General features: G+C 35.2%; 1 protein-coding gene across 7 annotated transcripts in view; it reads right to left on the reverse strand.

Moving 5' to 3' along the window:
• LOC140046644 (phosphatidylserine synthase-like) overlaps window positions 1-16,186 on the reverse strand; it is a 98,001-nt gene that overhangs the window by 62,661 nt on the left and 19,154 nt on the right. For 6 of the 7 annotated variants that reach the window (XR_011844819.1, XR_011844818.1, XM_072091344.1 and 3 more), the window contains exons 4-5: window positions 10,716-10,834; window positions 2,784-2,942 (exon numbers count right to left, since the gene is read on the reverse strand). Coding sequence is in view for 5 of the 7 variants with exons in the window: in XM_072091344.1 (XP_071947445.1) it covers window positions 2,784-2,942; window positions 10,716-10,834 (278 nt within the window). In the remaining 2 variants the exon portion in view is untranslated. The remainder of the gene's footprint in view (window positions 1-2,783; window positions 2,943-10,715; window positions 10,835-16,186) is intronic. The other variant, XM_072091346.1, reaches the window with a different exon arrangement.

Here is a 16,186-nt window from a genome sequence, read left to right on the forward strand (position 1 = left end):
AATAATGGAAGAGTAGTACTTTAAAAATCGCACTTTTTACTCAATAGTGTCCAGATGGTGGAGGAGAAAATGAGTAAGTCCTAGACTTGGGTACCCCGAGTAAAAAAACAAATGTATTAAATCGCCAATACAATGTTAGTAGCTAGCAAGCTGTGAATCTGCAAGGCGCCAAACTTGTCTAGGCTAATTTACTACGAACGCCAGCCCCACTGTCGATGCACCACTGCCATACACGGCCTGATGAACACCCATCAGTAGGTCTTACAGGCGATGACGGCGAAAATCTGAATAGGCCTAGGCATGCTTGGTTTTTCGCTGTTGATATCGTAAACACCTCCGAAACCAGTTAAAATAAGCTTGACGTTATAATGCTGCTTTTCAATAGTGCAAAATAGTTAATTCGAGTGACTAAATAGGTTAAAACGGCGTCTGAAATCAGTCAAATTGACTATGATGTGCACGCTGCTATAATATCGCACACACTCAGTGGCGGATCTAGGGGGGGTGAATAGGGTGGCTAGCCACCCCCCTTAATTCTCAAAAAAAAAAAGAAGAGCAACCTACTCGCGATTGACCATCGCTAGACGTGGATTAATCTTTTAATTAAGAAGAGTAGGCCTAGCTAGGCCCTACTAGAGCTAGGGTTAGCATTAATTGTGTACTGTAGATAGGTCTACACAGTGAAAGAGCTAAGAGTTTAATTACTATTATGAATTCAAGAGTTTAAAAAGAAAACACGATTTACAATCTTCGGAAAATACCCATTTTCAAAACACGCACTCCTAAAACTACAAGCATCACGTTGTCTAGCTCGCTCCTCGTGTGAATGATGACGTAATCACTCTCCGAAAATACACCATTTTCCATTGCAGTTAATTTCCGTCGCCCTGGTCCGTGTGTGCAAGCGTTAGCGTGGTATATTTACACCCCTGAGTGGAGTCTAATATCGGGAACTTTTTACTTTTTTCTCGCGCATGAAGGTTTTTTGTATAATATTATGGTATGCAGTATAAACGATAAAAATAAACAAGAAACATGGTGTTCTTTTATTATTTTATAGGCATAAAATAAACATGAAATGTCATGTACGTACGTACTGTATGTGGCGTATTTGGCGTTTTTTGATTTGTGTTATAGACACGGCGATTACTGCAATCATTGTATACCAAATTACATTGAGTTATTCACCCGGCTGTAGGGTATATATCTCTGAGGTTAACAGACCACCAAAACACGGCACGTACACAACACACCCGACAACACATGGACTATCAAGACATTTTCGGAGTACCGCATTACCAAATGTTCATTTTGTTTGAAAGTTTGTCGATCAAAGTTTATTATTAGTTCGTCGAAAAAGATCCGTACAGTATTTAGGAAGGATTTATTAAAATTTACATTTATATGTAATATTTGTTATTAAGTGTGATGGAAACAGTTTTTCTAGCCTATTAAACAGTGTGTAAGCATCTATTTTTTCAAAAATTTTCGGAGCCTCTGGAGGGGGACACCCCCTCCCAAACCCTCCCCCGCTCGGTACGCACCGAGCGGGGGAGAGTGGCCACCCCCTTCTTCAGATCCTAGATTCGCCACTGCACACTTCCTGGTATGACGTCATTGTGCCTTAGACCAAAATACCGCGTTGCTACGGAGTGAGTTTTCAGCGCGTATCAAAAAGAATTTCATTGCAAACTTCAAACGCGATTTTCTCGTAAATTAATTGAATGATTTGTAAGTTTTTAAAATGTAATAACTTTTTATTAAAATATTTACTCAATTTTTATAAAATAAACACCACTACAAAGCTTATGATTCAAATAATCCAAATATATAAAAAAATACAAAATGAATATTTCTGACAAAAGTAGGGTTTTGCCAGATCGGGTCACAATTAATTCTTTTAAAAAATCATTAAAATCATACCTTTTTGCTGAGGCATATAGTATTAATGAAGCATAAACAAACAGTGTTGTGATTAGCGCCTTGAGCACTTTTAGTGGAAATGTGCGCTATATAAATTGTTATATTATTATATTATATTATTATTAATCAGACATGAAAAAGCAATAACCCAAGAAAGCATTTTTTAGTTCTCAATCGCATAAAGCCGATTTTCCACTAGGCGAATTTGTTCGCGCGAATCGAAGGCGTCAGCTAATACGCATGCGTAAAGAAGGATTTGGAAGATGTAAACATGAATACACATGCGTACAAGCTGGCGCTTTCGATTCGCGCGAACAAATTCGCCTAGTGGAAAATCGGCTTTATGGCAAAGAAGACCAGAGTAAAGTTTAGTTAGAAACTTACCAAAGCATTTTTCTTAAACTTTTTCTAGTTCTAGTTGTCCCATGACCTAGATGATCGTAGGGGTGTAGCAGATGAGATACAGTAGTAGTACTCATCATGATACAATACATAGGCATAAGTTATATCTCCCAGTGGCATATCTTTTGTGGTGACAAGGACATCATTTTTTTAGGCACATTGGTTCCCCAATCCCTTTTTTTCGGACTGACACTTCCATTTCTTTACTTTTCTATAAAGTTTAAATTTCAACCAGCCTTTTTATTGGCAGAAAAATGAAATAGTCCAATCAGTAATTCTTTTGCATAGCAAACTAACTGGTAAGCAAATTAAAAATATCTAAATCCATTTGATGGATGGGCTTTCTATTCTAATATGATATAAAGGTCTACTTTGAGTGTATAAAACATAGTAATAATTGTGCTACTCTATCAAATATTTTACATTGCATAATTATATTCATACAAAGCAATTTTTACCTCTGTTATTTCCCATGTTACACTGATGACCCAGCATAGTCCGTAATGTCTTAACATCATGGCTTTCATGACCCATCCAAAGAAATGACAAACTACAAACCAGTCTATCTGATGATGTAGTCGATCTAAGCTAAAATCAGAGCAGTTGGTTGCATAATCCTAACAAAAAACAAACAAAACTTCATAATTATAAATTAAATATGAAATTATATTACAGTGGAATCTCCCAAAACCGACTGCCCAGAAATATTCAGCTCAGACTCACAGCGTTAAGGTAGAGTTATATAGCGGCTTACATATTTTGTGTCTGAACTAGGCCCCAGATTAGCGTTAGGCAGCGGCTGTTACGCCTCTTCAGTGGCATTAATAACCCTAGCACGAGACGGTAGACTTAATAACAGTAATCAAGTAATGCATCAGTGATTTTAACCTTAACCAATGAAAATACACCACCCCAATTAGCAGGCCAACAACATACCTTTACTATAGATAGACTGTATGTCAATATATTTTCAGGTTTTAAATATTAATGAACACTACAGTCTGCGTCGACGATATGAATTCAATCCATTTACTTGCGTACAATAGGTTTTAACTGTGCCCTCAACCATTCATGAAATGTACAACATTCCATGGTATGATCAAATAAGGTTGCCATGGAGGTGCTACACTGTGATTGACAAGTCAGTTTATCGTTAACCTGCGAGGCGACGATTGCTTTGTTGTGTATCTAAATGTGGTAGACTTTTTTAAACACTTGCTCGATCAAATCAAAACATGCGAGTCATTTCATTTTATTTCATTTCATTATTTATTTGGTCTATTAAAGTATATACAATACAAAACAAAAAAAACTGAAATTGGGGAGACCAGGGTCAACCTAAGTGAACTTAATCACTGTAGCTGAGCCGGTTGACCCAACCCCAAAGTCAGTTTACACATAAAAGACATAAAGACAAAATACAGTTACAGCGAATCAAAATGAATATGAACTTTTCTAATGAAGGCTGATGGGCTTTCTAGGACTGCAGCATCTGTCAACGGTCTGGGAAGCTGGTCCCAGACACGGGGTAACCTGATTGCTATAGAATGGAAAAAAGCCTGTGTCCTTGATGCTTGATGTCTGAAGCACAAGCGATCATTGTGATGAGTATTTATTAAAATACAGTCAGGAACTGTGCTGCAGTACAGAAACCCCACCAGAACCTTAAAACAAAATATAATAAGAAATTTATCTCTTCTAACAGACAAAGATGAAACTGAAAGCAAATTTAACCTCTCCTCATAGCACATCTGTCCGCGATGCTGTTTGAGAGCAAGACGAGTTGCTCTCCTATGGACCCCCTCAAGCTGATCTGACAAAGACTTCGTCCATGGAAACCAAGCAGGTTGCGCATACTCCAGACCTGGCAAAACAAGACTTTTGTACAAAGACAAAAATGCACTGGTCGAAGCATGTCCAGCCACACTCCAAACAAAGCCCAACATACGTTTAGCTTTGGAAACAATGACATGGACATGGTCATCCCAGGTCAATTTTGAGTTAAAAGTAACACCAAGGTATTTAAAAGATGTCACCGGACTAATATGAGAGCCAAACAAAACATGCAGGACATTCGTCTTCATAACATTGAAAGGCATGCGATTTGCTTGGCTCCACAGACCAAGTCGGTCCAGATCAGCTTGAAGGTTTAGAGAATCCTGAGGAGAGTTAATTGCATTATAAATAAGAGTATCATCGGCAAAAATAGCAGTTTTACATTTAAGTGAACAAATAATATCGTTAATAAAAAAGTTAAAAAGAATGGGACCGAGTACACTGCCTTGAGGTACCCCACTGGTTACCTCCACCCAGTCATGTCGAATTATGCAAAAGACAGTGTTGATTGTTGACAAATTGTAGTCACAAACAAACAGATGATAGAATGCAGATCCATGAACAATGGGCGGGAGTGAAATTAAGTGTCTCATGATAATGATGTGTTGTTTATAACACCTAAATAAATTCCTGTCATTTGATTGGATGAATGTGGGTCCCATGGAGTGCAATAGTACGCACTATTAAACGATCGTTTAATAGTACATTTTTTCGTGTACGGAAAAAAAAATCTTTTCGCGTTTGGACAATATTTTGTTTATACTATTGCTTTTGAAATACAACAGCGCCACCTATTTTGTACTTTCGCGAAGATTTAATGTTATGATGACTGGTTTTTTCGCGATGGAAGTACATTTCTGAAGAGATATATTATGTATTAATTTAGATCAAAAAGGCATTTAAATTAGCTTTAGATCGTGTGTAGGATTTTGATTAATTAATGGGAACATCTCTACAAGACATGGAAAACGTCACAACAAACTAGCGCGTACTTTACAGTACAATATTTTACTCACTACAATATTCACCGGATTATAATGGTTCAATCTTCAAAATTCTGAACGGGATTTACGCCTCATGCACCATTTTAAAATGTAGTTCGCACAATTACCATGCACAATACGTGTGTAATCTATGTTTTATCGATTTCAATGTAGATTTAGCTATAATTTAATACCAAAATCCATAAAATTTTTCCATAAACGGTGATTCAAAATTGGTTTTGTCACCAAAATTGATCTTTCGTTACGAAAAACCTATTTATAGAAGACGATTTTCACAGGAATCTATTTAGATGTTAAAACAAATAATGAATGTTTTATATTCGATAATAAATAAATAATAAATCAAATAATATACCCTTTCATCATTCACCTCGTGCCATTATTTGTACCATTACACTAATAAACATTCATTTTTTGTATATCAGGGCTAAAAAAAAATTTTTTTGTTTGCTGTCCATTTTTTTTTCGGTAGGTGGGGGCAGGTGGATTTTTTTTTTTTTTTTTTTTTTTTTTTAAATGTTAATTTCTCTGTTAATTGTACGCGAATTTGAGAGTAACAAAACACACTGAATAAAACAACGAGCTCAAACATCTATTCATAATTTGTTTCACACCTTAATTCTGTTTTGGGCGCGTTGGGCCCCGTGACTAAACTAGTCTAGGCTAGGCCTACTACACAGTAGGTCGTTGTTAGCAGGCCTAATTAAATATTTTAGAATTTAGTGTACCGTATATTTCGGTGTATAAGTCGCACCTGTGTATAAGACGCACCCCTAACTGAGAATAAAATATAGGTATTTTGTATATCGTCGATGTATAAGACGCACTTTATATTTCATCAAAACAATGTTTTTTCTCACCTATGCTCGCCCGCGCCCAGCCTCAACAAGAAGGGAAGTCCCCCATTCCGTCAGTTCTTTCTAACTTAATTCATGAGTTTCCCACCCGCAACATCGAGTGCATGACCGCACGTGTGTGTGGGCTAGCCTCGCTCGATCCTTTTATCGAGAGGGCGCACGTTTCACGGACAATCGTATTCGATTAGTATCTATGTATCCTAGAAGTGTGTTAGCTAGGTCTATGCTATAATCAACTGGAGAATATACTAGTCGAATACTGTTACACCATGTGTAACATGCGATCGTGCGTATAACTATAATACCATTCCAATCGTAAACGTTTACAAATGAAATTTTATCGGAGCACCTAAAACAGCTCCATAATGAACATTTTTTTTCATCATATTTAGTACAAAATCACGCTAACATGCATTGAAAACTAGCAGGTTGCTGTTACGTTAGTACACTGTAGCTAGGCTAGGCCTACTCTTTAGTACTAGGCCTTACCTTAAAAAGCCCAGGCTTAGCCAATGAGGTGGCGATATCTGTGTGGCGAGGCATTTATGTTCGGTGTACAAGACGCACCCTTAATTTAGAGGTTAAATTTGCGTGTCAAAAGTGCGATTATACACCGAAATAAACGGAACATTATTATTTTAATTGTTTCATCCTCGCACACTCGATTAACACCTTTTCAGCCAAAAAAACTCATAAAAAAACTTTTTTTTAAAGCGCCCTCAACGAAAAAAAAAACTTTTTTCTTATCTCCGCCCTAATTTTTGGCGAAATTAGGGGCGGCGGATGACAGCAAACAAACTATTTTCTTTTTTAGGCCTCATTATACTGGCACCAGTAAGAGGATCAGTTTAATGGAACCTGTGACAGTGTCATATAATATGTTCTATTAGAATAAATGTAAATATGTATATTTCAAAAAATTTGATACCAAATTTAAGTTACTACAACCAGTACTTTACAGAGATATGAAGATGCCCTGGTATGTGGGTCAAAGGTCAGAAATGGCATTTTAATCATTTTTTACTAAAATGCCCCATTAGACTGAATATGAATTCTGAACATTTTGAGACCAAAATTGACTTGCTGGAACCAGTGGTTGATCATATTACATAGGGAACTTTGAGAAAGCTACAAGTTTGTTAAAATAACGCATTGCGTATGATACTTAATTATCACGATATAATAGTGCATCAGCTATGTGTGTTTAGTTTTATCAGTCTTGGTTTATTATCCTTCAAAGGAAAACATCAGAAAATCTATTTATGGTTTCTCACTAAACCACTCAATAAATGCAAACTGCTGGGGATTTTTACTTCAAGAGATTTAATGTACACGTATTACCAGTTTGTGGTCAGTAAAATTGATGTTTTTAATCAAATATTCTACGAGAATGTCTTATGTGCGGGAAAGACTAGTTCAGAAAATGAAACAGTCTACTGTGGGTATCCAATCATTGATTAACACTTATACATGCACACGGTAATTTAGTAATATAAAGTGGAGAAATGAATTCCCCTTAGTAAGGAAAATGGTCAATTTTTTAATGTTGGTACGTCTTGTTGGCCTTTTTGCACGACTGCCACGCAAAGTCAAATAAAACAATGTGGTCTATCAAACAGAAATATAAATTAGCTTCAAACAATTGAATACTAAATAATCCAGATTTTAATAATAGGGATAACTCAAAAATTCAATTTTCAATGTACCGTATTTTCCGGAGTATAGGTCGACCCCAAGACTAGTATAAGTCGACCCCCAACTTTGGCCTAGAATATCGTTGATTTTGGTATGACCTGAATATAAGTCGACCCCCAAAATCGGCTAATAACACAACTTACTTTAAAGTTCAAAGAGGGCTAGAAATTCATGAAATGTGGTTGTTTGTTTATATTATTAAAGTGTAGGCCTAATCAATATCGGACGGACGTAATGACGACGACTTCGTCGCCGTCTTCACCAGCCTATAATAAATGACAGCGATGTAGCGTTACTTGCCATCAGCGATGTTTTTCGCGTCACTCGAATAAATTAAAACGAGTTTTCCGTTAGGAGGCTTATTAATTGTACAGGCGAGTAGTTGTAAATCACGTTATCTGTAAATGTACACGCGCCCGACTAAGTAGAATTTGTTTTATGATTAGAAGACATGCGCAGTAATTGTAATTACGAACAAACAAACAAACTGCGCATGTGTATAGATGAAAATATCGCGCAATAACAAACATGCTGCATGGACATTCCGACGTCTGTGGTGTGTTACGATGTTTTTGCGAGAGTGAATAAAGAAAACTATTTATTCTTAATTATCTTAAAAGCGTAATATTAACATCAAAATGAGTCATTGTGATATATTAATATTTTATTGACCAGTACTTGTTGGAGTTGTATTATTTTGTACAATGTAGGTATTAAATTGAAAACTTCTGTGAGTGATTGATGATAGGCCACTGACCTTGCTGGGCTGGGCCTTGACAGCAGCTGACGGCTTTTGAACATATTTTTTCGGCCTGATTTTTTTTTTTAAATCGCATGGTCGGAGTATAAGTCGACCCCCCGATTTTGCAATTAAAATTTTCCCATAAAGTCTCGACCTATAATCCGGAAAATACGGCATAATAATCAGGCCCGTAGCCAGGGGGGTTTTTTGGGGTTCGGGCGAACCCCCCCTTTTGCGCGAACCCCCCTTTTACCAGCGAACCCCCCTTGAAAAACAAAGGCCCCACTTCCAAAATCGTGCAATTAATTATCAATTATAGCAGATTTTTTGGTCATTTTACTTCTATTGACTATGTTTAAATCGATCGAATATACAGATTGTCCGATGTCAAAGTCACTGCTGAGCGTGAGATCGAGAGATTGTTGAGAGATGATGGTTATAAATATGACAGAAAAATGGACTGACCAATCGCGTGCTTCGGCCGGGCTTTTCGGAACGCACAAGATCACGTTCAGTTCAGTTCAATCTTTTTGGGGATTTTTATTTTTTTCCTGAAAATATTTTTCATTAAACCAAAGAATTTCACTGTTTAAACTTGAATAAAAATGGTGCTGAGTTAAATTGGTACGTGTACGTAGGCCTACCGTATATTTCGGTGTATAAGACGCACTTTTGACACGCAAATTTGACCTCTAAATGTAACCCTAATTAATTTAATTACCTACTAATACTTAAATTAATTAAAAATAGTGTAGGCCTACTACTCTGCAATGTAGGCCTAGCTAGTTACTCACTCCTGTCTAACCACAGTGTGGTAACAAGTTTATTGAATTTTTAGTTAAGGTAAATTGTCATCCTCGACTGTATTAATTAATATTACAGTACGCATTAGATATTCTACCCAGGCCTAGTAATACTCTCTGAACTCGCGGGTGTGTATTCTAGCAGCATGCAGCATCATCACAGCGCAATACATTTATGGAAGAGTCCATTAATTACGGTGGTGTCACATTTTATTTACACAATAACTATTTCCCTTGATCACGGTGGTTTATTTTTATTACATCTCTATGTCAACAATCACATAATTTTATAATCATGTTACAGTCAATAGTTCGTATGTCAAGCGATATCTAAAAGAGTGTGTTGTTATTGTGTTACGTAGCTTCCCCTAATCTTATAGTGTATATGGCCAACAGTGCTGGCCACCAGGCAAGGAGCACATGGTTAGTGCTCTCTCCTCATATTGCTGTAGGCCTAATGCATGCATGGAAATAGGAAAGATTTTCATATAGGCCTACCCAACATGATATTCCTGGTTCATTATCAGCCCAAAAAACTGAACATCATTTGGATTGATTTTATAATGGTCATACACACAATAAGAAGGTATATATTTAAATAATATGAAATTAAAGTTACTTAAATAGACATAGGCTAGCCCTACCCACACAGTGCATCGTAACTGAAACAATATGGGGATTTCCCTTTTCATTGAACGTTCAGTTGAAGTAGAGACTGATTACGATGTAATAAAGGCAATCAAACAAAATTATATCATTTGATTCTAATATGTCTCAAATATCGTTGTTTTATTATTAAAATACCATTGTTTTGATTGTAAAATGTTTAAATTTCGGCCTAGAAATAAGTGCGTCTTATGCATCGACTACATAAAAAATACTAATATTTCAGTCTCCTTTATGGGTGCGTCTTATACACAGGTGCGACTTGTACACCGAAATATACGGTACTATTTGTTTTTTATGTTTATAGGATAAGAAATTACTTAAGGGCCTAATATAATATACTTTTTTGCAACAATAAAGCTGTTATTCATGATCAGTACTACTAACTTCCATACTATACTATATAATTTCTCTGCATAACCCAGATTTTAGTAGGTAAAAAATGTCTCTGTAAGCTTATTAAAACAACCGAAATTGCTCTGAGAGCCAAAGCTTCCAGGGGGCTTCGCCCCCTGGACCCCGACCGGGGGCCCTTGGCGGCCCCCTGGCCCCCAGCCTACAGTTGCTCGCTGCGCTCGCAAAATACTTGGTGTCAAGAAAACCCCCTCTGATGCATTCTGGCTACGGGCCTGATAATAACTGAATCAAAATAAAGAGTATTTAAAGTATATAATAATTAATATGCAACAAAAATTATGTTTATAAAATTATATTTTTAACTTCAAAGATTTATTGAAATTTCATGAATGTGTTTGAATTGCGGTAACAAAAATCCGCTGGTACTTACTTTTTCAAATGGCTTGTATGTTTGTAGATCAGGAAAAACAAATCGAATCATTTTCATCACTGCAGTATAGTTTTGGAACAGCATGAAGACAAGTAGTAATAAATACATCACACTCACTCCTGTTGGCAAGCAAAAGAAGCAATTCAATTATTATTACTTCTATAAACTACCGTACTGTATCATTCTAACCGATAAAATAGAAAATGGTGAGAATAATTTTGATAGCACCTACATATACAGCTAAAGAAGCATTATGGAGATCTAGGTTGGTATACAATTGCTAGTTAAAAGTAAATACTATACAATCAATTAAAAAATGTTAGTGATGGTAGGTGGCCTCAGTTACTACTTGTTACACATACAGGATTACACTATAGTATTATACATACAGGATTACACTATAGTATTATACATACAGGATTACACTATAGTATTATACATACAGGATTACACTATAGTATTATACATACAGGATTACACTATAGTATTATACATACAGGATTACACTATAGTATTATACATACAGGATTACACTATAGTATTATACATACAGGATTACACTATAGTATTATACATACAGGATTACACTATAGTATTATACATACAGGATTACACTATAGTATTATACATACAGGATTACACTATAGTATTATACATACAGGATTACACTATAGTATTATACATAATGAAAATAAAATAAAATGGAAAATTTGTTTAAGCACAATTTAAACCATGAATTTTGTATTAATTATTCAAATGGTCTTTCTTCTGATATTAAACTACCATACCCATCTTGAGCACAGTGATAATAAATATTATTTAGTTTAGCACTTTAGTACTTGTAAACAATTAGTATTTTAAACATTACAATTGGACATACACAACAACAATATTTTAATTAGGCCAGCTTGAGTACAGCATCATAATGTTGAAGACAAGTCGATTTTCTTAAAAAATAATATTTTGATAGATTTATTTAATATATGTTTATAAAAACGTATTGCTTAGTGATAAATGGAACATTCCAATCTCTCTCCCACAAGTGTCTATTCTCTCAGGCGTCGTAATAACACAAAGGCAAGTACTGTATACTCATAACAGAAATTTGATCCATTTTTTTCAATCAAGCTGAAGCTGACATTTTTTAAATTTTGTAAACTCCGCCAGGTCATGCTCAAACCCTAAGGCAGTCTGGGAGAAGAGAGCCTATGAAAACATTTGCTGATAATACAATTGGTCGCAACCATTAGATCCTTGCAAATCGTCTGTTCCAGAAATCTTTAAACAATTTAACAACTTTGGAATTGACCCAAGCAAATCAAAGAAACGGAAAGTTGATGCCTCATTTTTGTCAGAAGGAAATTTGTGAGAATTTAGAACAGTTGGCTTAGACAGGTTCCATTTCCAAAAAACGGCCTAGAAAACGAATCAAGAAGCATTTTTGGGTAGAAGCTGGGATCCACTTGATTTAGGATATTTTGACCTCGCTGATTACGAATATGGCGGATCCAAGCGAAATTTGGCCATCTAAGCCCTTAATTTGCATAATTAAAAATGGCGGCCATTTTTTATAATTACCCTGTATCTTGAGAACCACTAGTCACAGATAATTAATTTTGGTCTCAAAATGTTTTAAATATATGTTTTTATATTCACTTTAATAACACATTTTCTAAAAAAATGGATGCAAGTCTTATTTCTGACATTTTGACCTTTGACCTTGATTTATCGTATCTCAGTCAATAATCGGAGAGACACGAAATAGGGCTCAAATTGTTCAGAAACTATACATTCATATTTATTATAATGAAATGTTTTTACAAAAAATGACCTTTGAACTATTAGTCAAATATAATAATATAATAATAATATAACTTTGAAAATTGTGGTCTTATGAATTTTTTTTTCTTTTTAAATTGTTTAAAACATGTGTGTTTCTATCCAGTCTAATGGCACATTTTGTACAAGAATGGCCGATAGTATGGTTATTGACCTTTAAACTACAGCATAGCAGAGGTCCCAACTTGGGAAAGTCCATTCGCAGGAGATTTTGTCGTGAACCACATTCAATTCGTCGGGGCGTCGAAAGTCAACGCGCGGGGAATCAAAAATCAACACGCGTGTCGTTTACGTCTCCTAATTAACTAAATATGTTACATATACAGTATATACCATATTTAGACATAAGTTGGTTTAATTTTTACATAGGTTTATCCATCATTCTTTTTACATTCTTATTTTTTTTATGGACATATCCTCAGTACAAAGAATTTAAAAAATATATACTGTATTTTAACTAAAATTCAGTATATAAAATAATTTAACTTAATTACATAATGTACAATATTTACACATGATAGTATTGCCCAATAGAATTTACTCATTTTGTTTAGGCACAGGCCTAGCATAGGGCTACTATACTAGGCCCTAGCTAGCTACCATTTTAAAACCCAAAAACAATCGAAATAAACTATTCCGAATCCGTCTTATGCTACATTACGCGAGTTAACATATTATTTAGTTTTATTTTATCCATACGTAATTACACTGGCATTAAAGATATAACATTAAAATGTAGGCCGTTTATGAGCTATTTCGCCGATTTCTTATCGCTGGGAAATTCCCCACCATCGACATCGATCGATCGAGGAGTAGGCCTAGGCTAGAATAGAATAGAGGCCTAGCGTGCATGCCGGAACGGGTGGATTATTGCAATATAAATAACAAGTTTGAACAAAAGAGCTTACGACAATCTTAGGTAAATTTTTATTAAACGTAGGCCTACTTGCTTGGCGAATCCATATGCCTTTTAAATCATTTGAACATGTTCGTATTATCGGATCGTACAGTAAAACCAAATAAAACACCCTCTCAACAACCTCGTGCGATGTGCGATCTGTTGTTCTTTGCAGCGGATCAACATTGGTAGAGTCCATTAATTATGAGGGTGTTTAAAAATGTAATAACTATTAAAAACGTGTCTCAACCACTGTGTAATCAAAGCGTTTAATTAGTTAAAACTTGAATCCTCCCAAAATTGATAATCGCGTATTCCGGTTACCACGTGATTGATTCACGGTTGGTTGCACGCTTCTTTTTTTTTCTACGTCCGGCGTGTAGTACCGTGCATGTTTATATTATTGTTACGGTTTAACAAAGGCGGTGCATACAAATAAAAATACAATAATAGACCACGGAGACTGCATGAATAGACATTGTTTCAACATCCTGCCTCACTTTTGTATTGACTATTGTTGACCTGGGCTGAGCCTGGGTGTAACCGTAAATCAATTTGGCCAAAAATATGGGGAAATTTGAAAATGCGGTAAAAAAATCAAAATGCGGTAGAAAACGTCGAGATAGCGGTAGCGCGGTAGATGGGTACTAAAAGCGGTAGACTACCGCGAGTAGCGGTAGACTTGGGACCCCTGGCATAGGCCTACTGTATACTAAATATAATATAATTGCATAACTATGAAATTATTTATACACAATAATAATTAGTAAAACTAGACATGAAACTCGTCACTTTGACGAGTTAGTTATCCGCTCGACAAACGCCACGTGCACGTCATACGTTAGAATATTGCACACAGAAAAATATTAAGGCATTATGACCTGAACTGAAGAATATGATATGTTATTTCTGAATTCTGTTATTTTGTGTCATATACATAGTATACACAGTACAATCTGTATACATATCACAAACAGTGTAAAATAGGTGAAATTACGGGACCCGTATTTTATTGTAATTTTTAACATCTTGACGGCTTCAAAATGAAATGCAAAAGTAGAAATTTCAGAATGAAATTATCTCAGCAACAACATATTAACGTGTAGAAGAAATTTGAATACGTGAAATATTGATGCGCGCTCTTTTAAATGTAATGAAATATAACGCAAAAGATGAAAATACGACTTTTTTTATATAACTGGCCATATGATGACATCACAACATTCGATTGGCACAATTTTCACATGATTTTGTATCTACAATACAATAGCTTCCTGAAAACGTTTTAATCGTGATTATCACATTTTATTCTTACGAGCTATAACAGATTAAAATTTACTGTAAAGATAAAATTAATGACCAAAGTAATTTAAATTTTTAGGCATGATGACGTTAAAAAAATTAAAAAATTTTAAATTCATGCAAAAGATAGTTAATTGACCTAGAATATATTAAAATCGGGGTGAAAATGGACAACGAATAAGTGGAGATGCGCTCTATTAAATGTGATGAGCTATGACGAAAGAGACAAAAATCCTATATTTTATATTCGCGTGGCCATACGATGACGTCACAATGTCCGGTTAGCCATATTAATGTATGATCCGATATCTACAACTCATCAACTTCCAGAATATGTAATTAAAAAAAAGTTCCCCATGTAGTTTAGAATCTATGAATGTTTAAAAATAGGCATAATTTTGACGAATTTTTGAACTTTTTCACCAAAAACGCGTGCAAATTATCTAATTCGACGTGCTCGTATGACGTAATTTTAAGTCGAAATTGTTTAAAATTTGGTAACGTTACTAGAAAAGGCTGAAAAAACATAAATCACGCGAAAAAAATATGTTTTTAACGCTACGTGTGCACCGCGTGCGTAAAAATTTTCGCGCGCGTGGGAATTTTTGACATGCTCAAAATGACATGAAACGCATAGAAAGTTGATTAGAAGTTGATTTTTCGCTTTCTAAAATTTTAAACGCGCGTGCGCGCGTAACTTCTTGTGCAACATGCTATTTTTAATCCATAGAAAGTTTGCGCTTGATATGACTTAAATTTTCACAAAGTGTCAAAACAAAATTATGTTTGGTTTTTAGTCTATGATCAATCATTGAAATTCATAAAATCGCGCGTAAGTCACGTTGCGCAACTCTGACGTCATTCAAAAATAGGAGGTGCACAAGTTCACGTAAATTTCGATATGTTGACAAAGTTACGATATGTTCTGTTTGCAAGTTTTAGAGAAACACGACGCACAAAAATGACAGAAAGAAAGAAGTATAATACAGGAAAAAAATTTGATGAAACAGGACGATTACAAGGAGTTATCCGCTACTAAGCGGATAACTAATTATAAAATTCACTGCCATCAAATATGATGTGTTATGATTTATATAGATTTAAAAAAAAATTTGAACACGCAAGTTACATTTGTTGAAATTTGAAATTACCTGCCATCAATATGATGGAGTATGATTATAGATTTTTTTTAATGTGAACATGTCAGCTACATTTGGAAATTACCTGCCATCAATATGATGGATTATGATTATAGATTTAATTATATGTATGTTGGAGTGCAAATAATAGAGGGTGGAATCATCAGCATAAAGATCAAGAGTGCCATGTTCTGGAACAGTGGCAAGATCATTGATGTAAATTGTGAATAACAAGGGTCCAAGAATGGACCCCTGAGGTATACCGTGTGTTATGGTTACAAAATTAGAATAAG

The sequence above is a fragment of the Antedon mediterranea genome, chromosome 4 (assembly GCF_964355755.1).
Source record: "Antedon mediterranea chromosome 4, ecAntMedi1.1, whole genome shotgun sequence".
NCBI classification, from domain to species: domain Eukaryota; kingdom Metazoa; phylum Echinodermata; class Crinoidea; order Comatulida; family Antedonidae; genus Antedon; species Antedon mediterranea.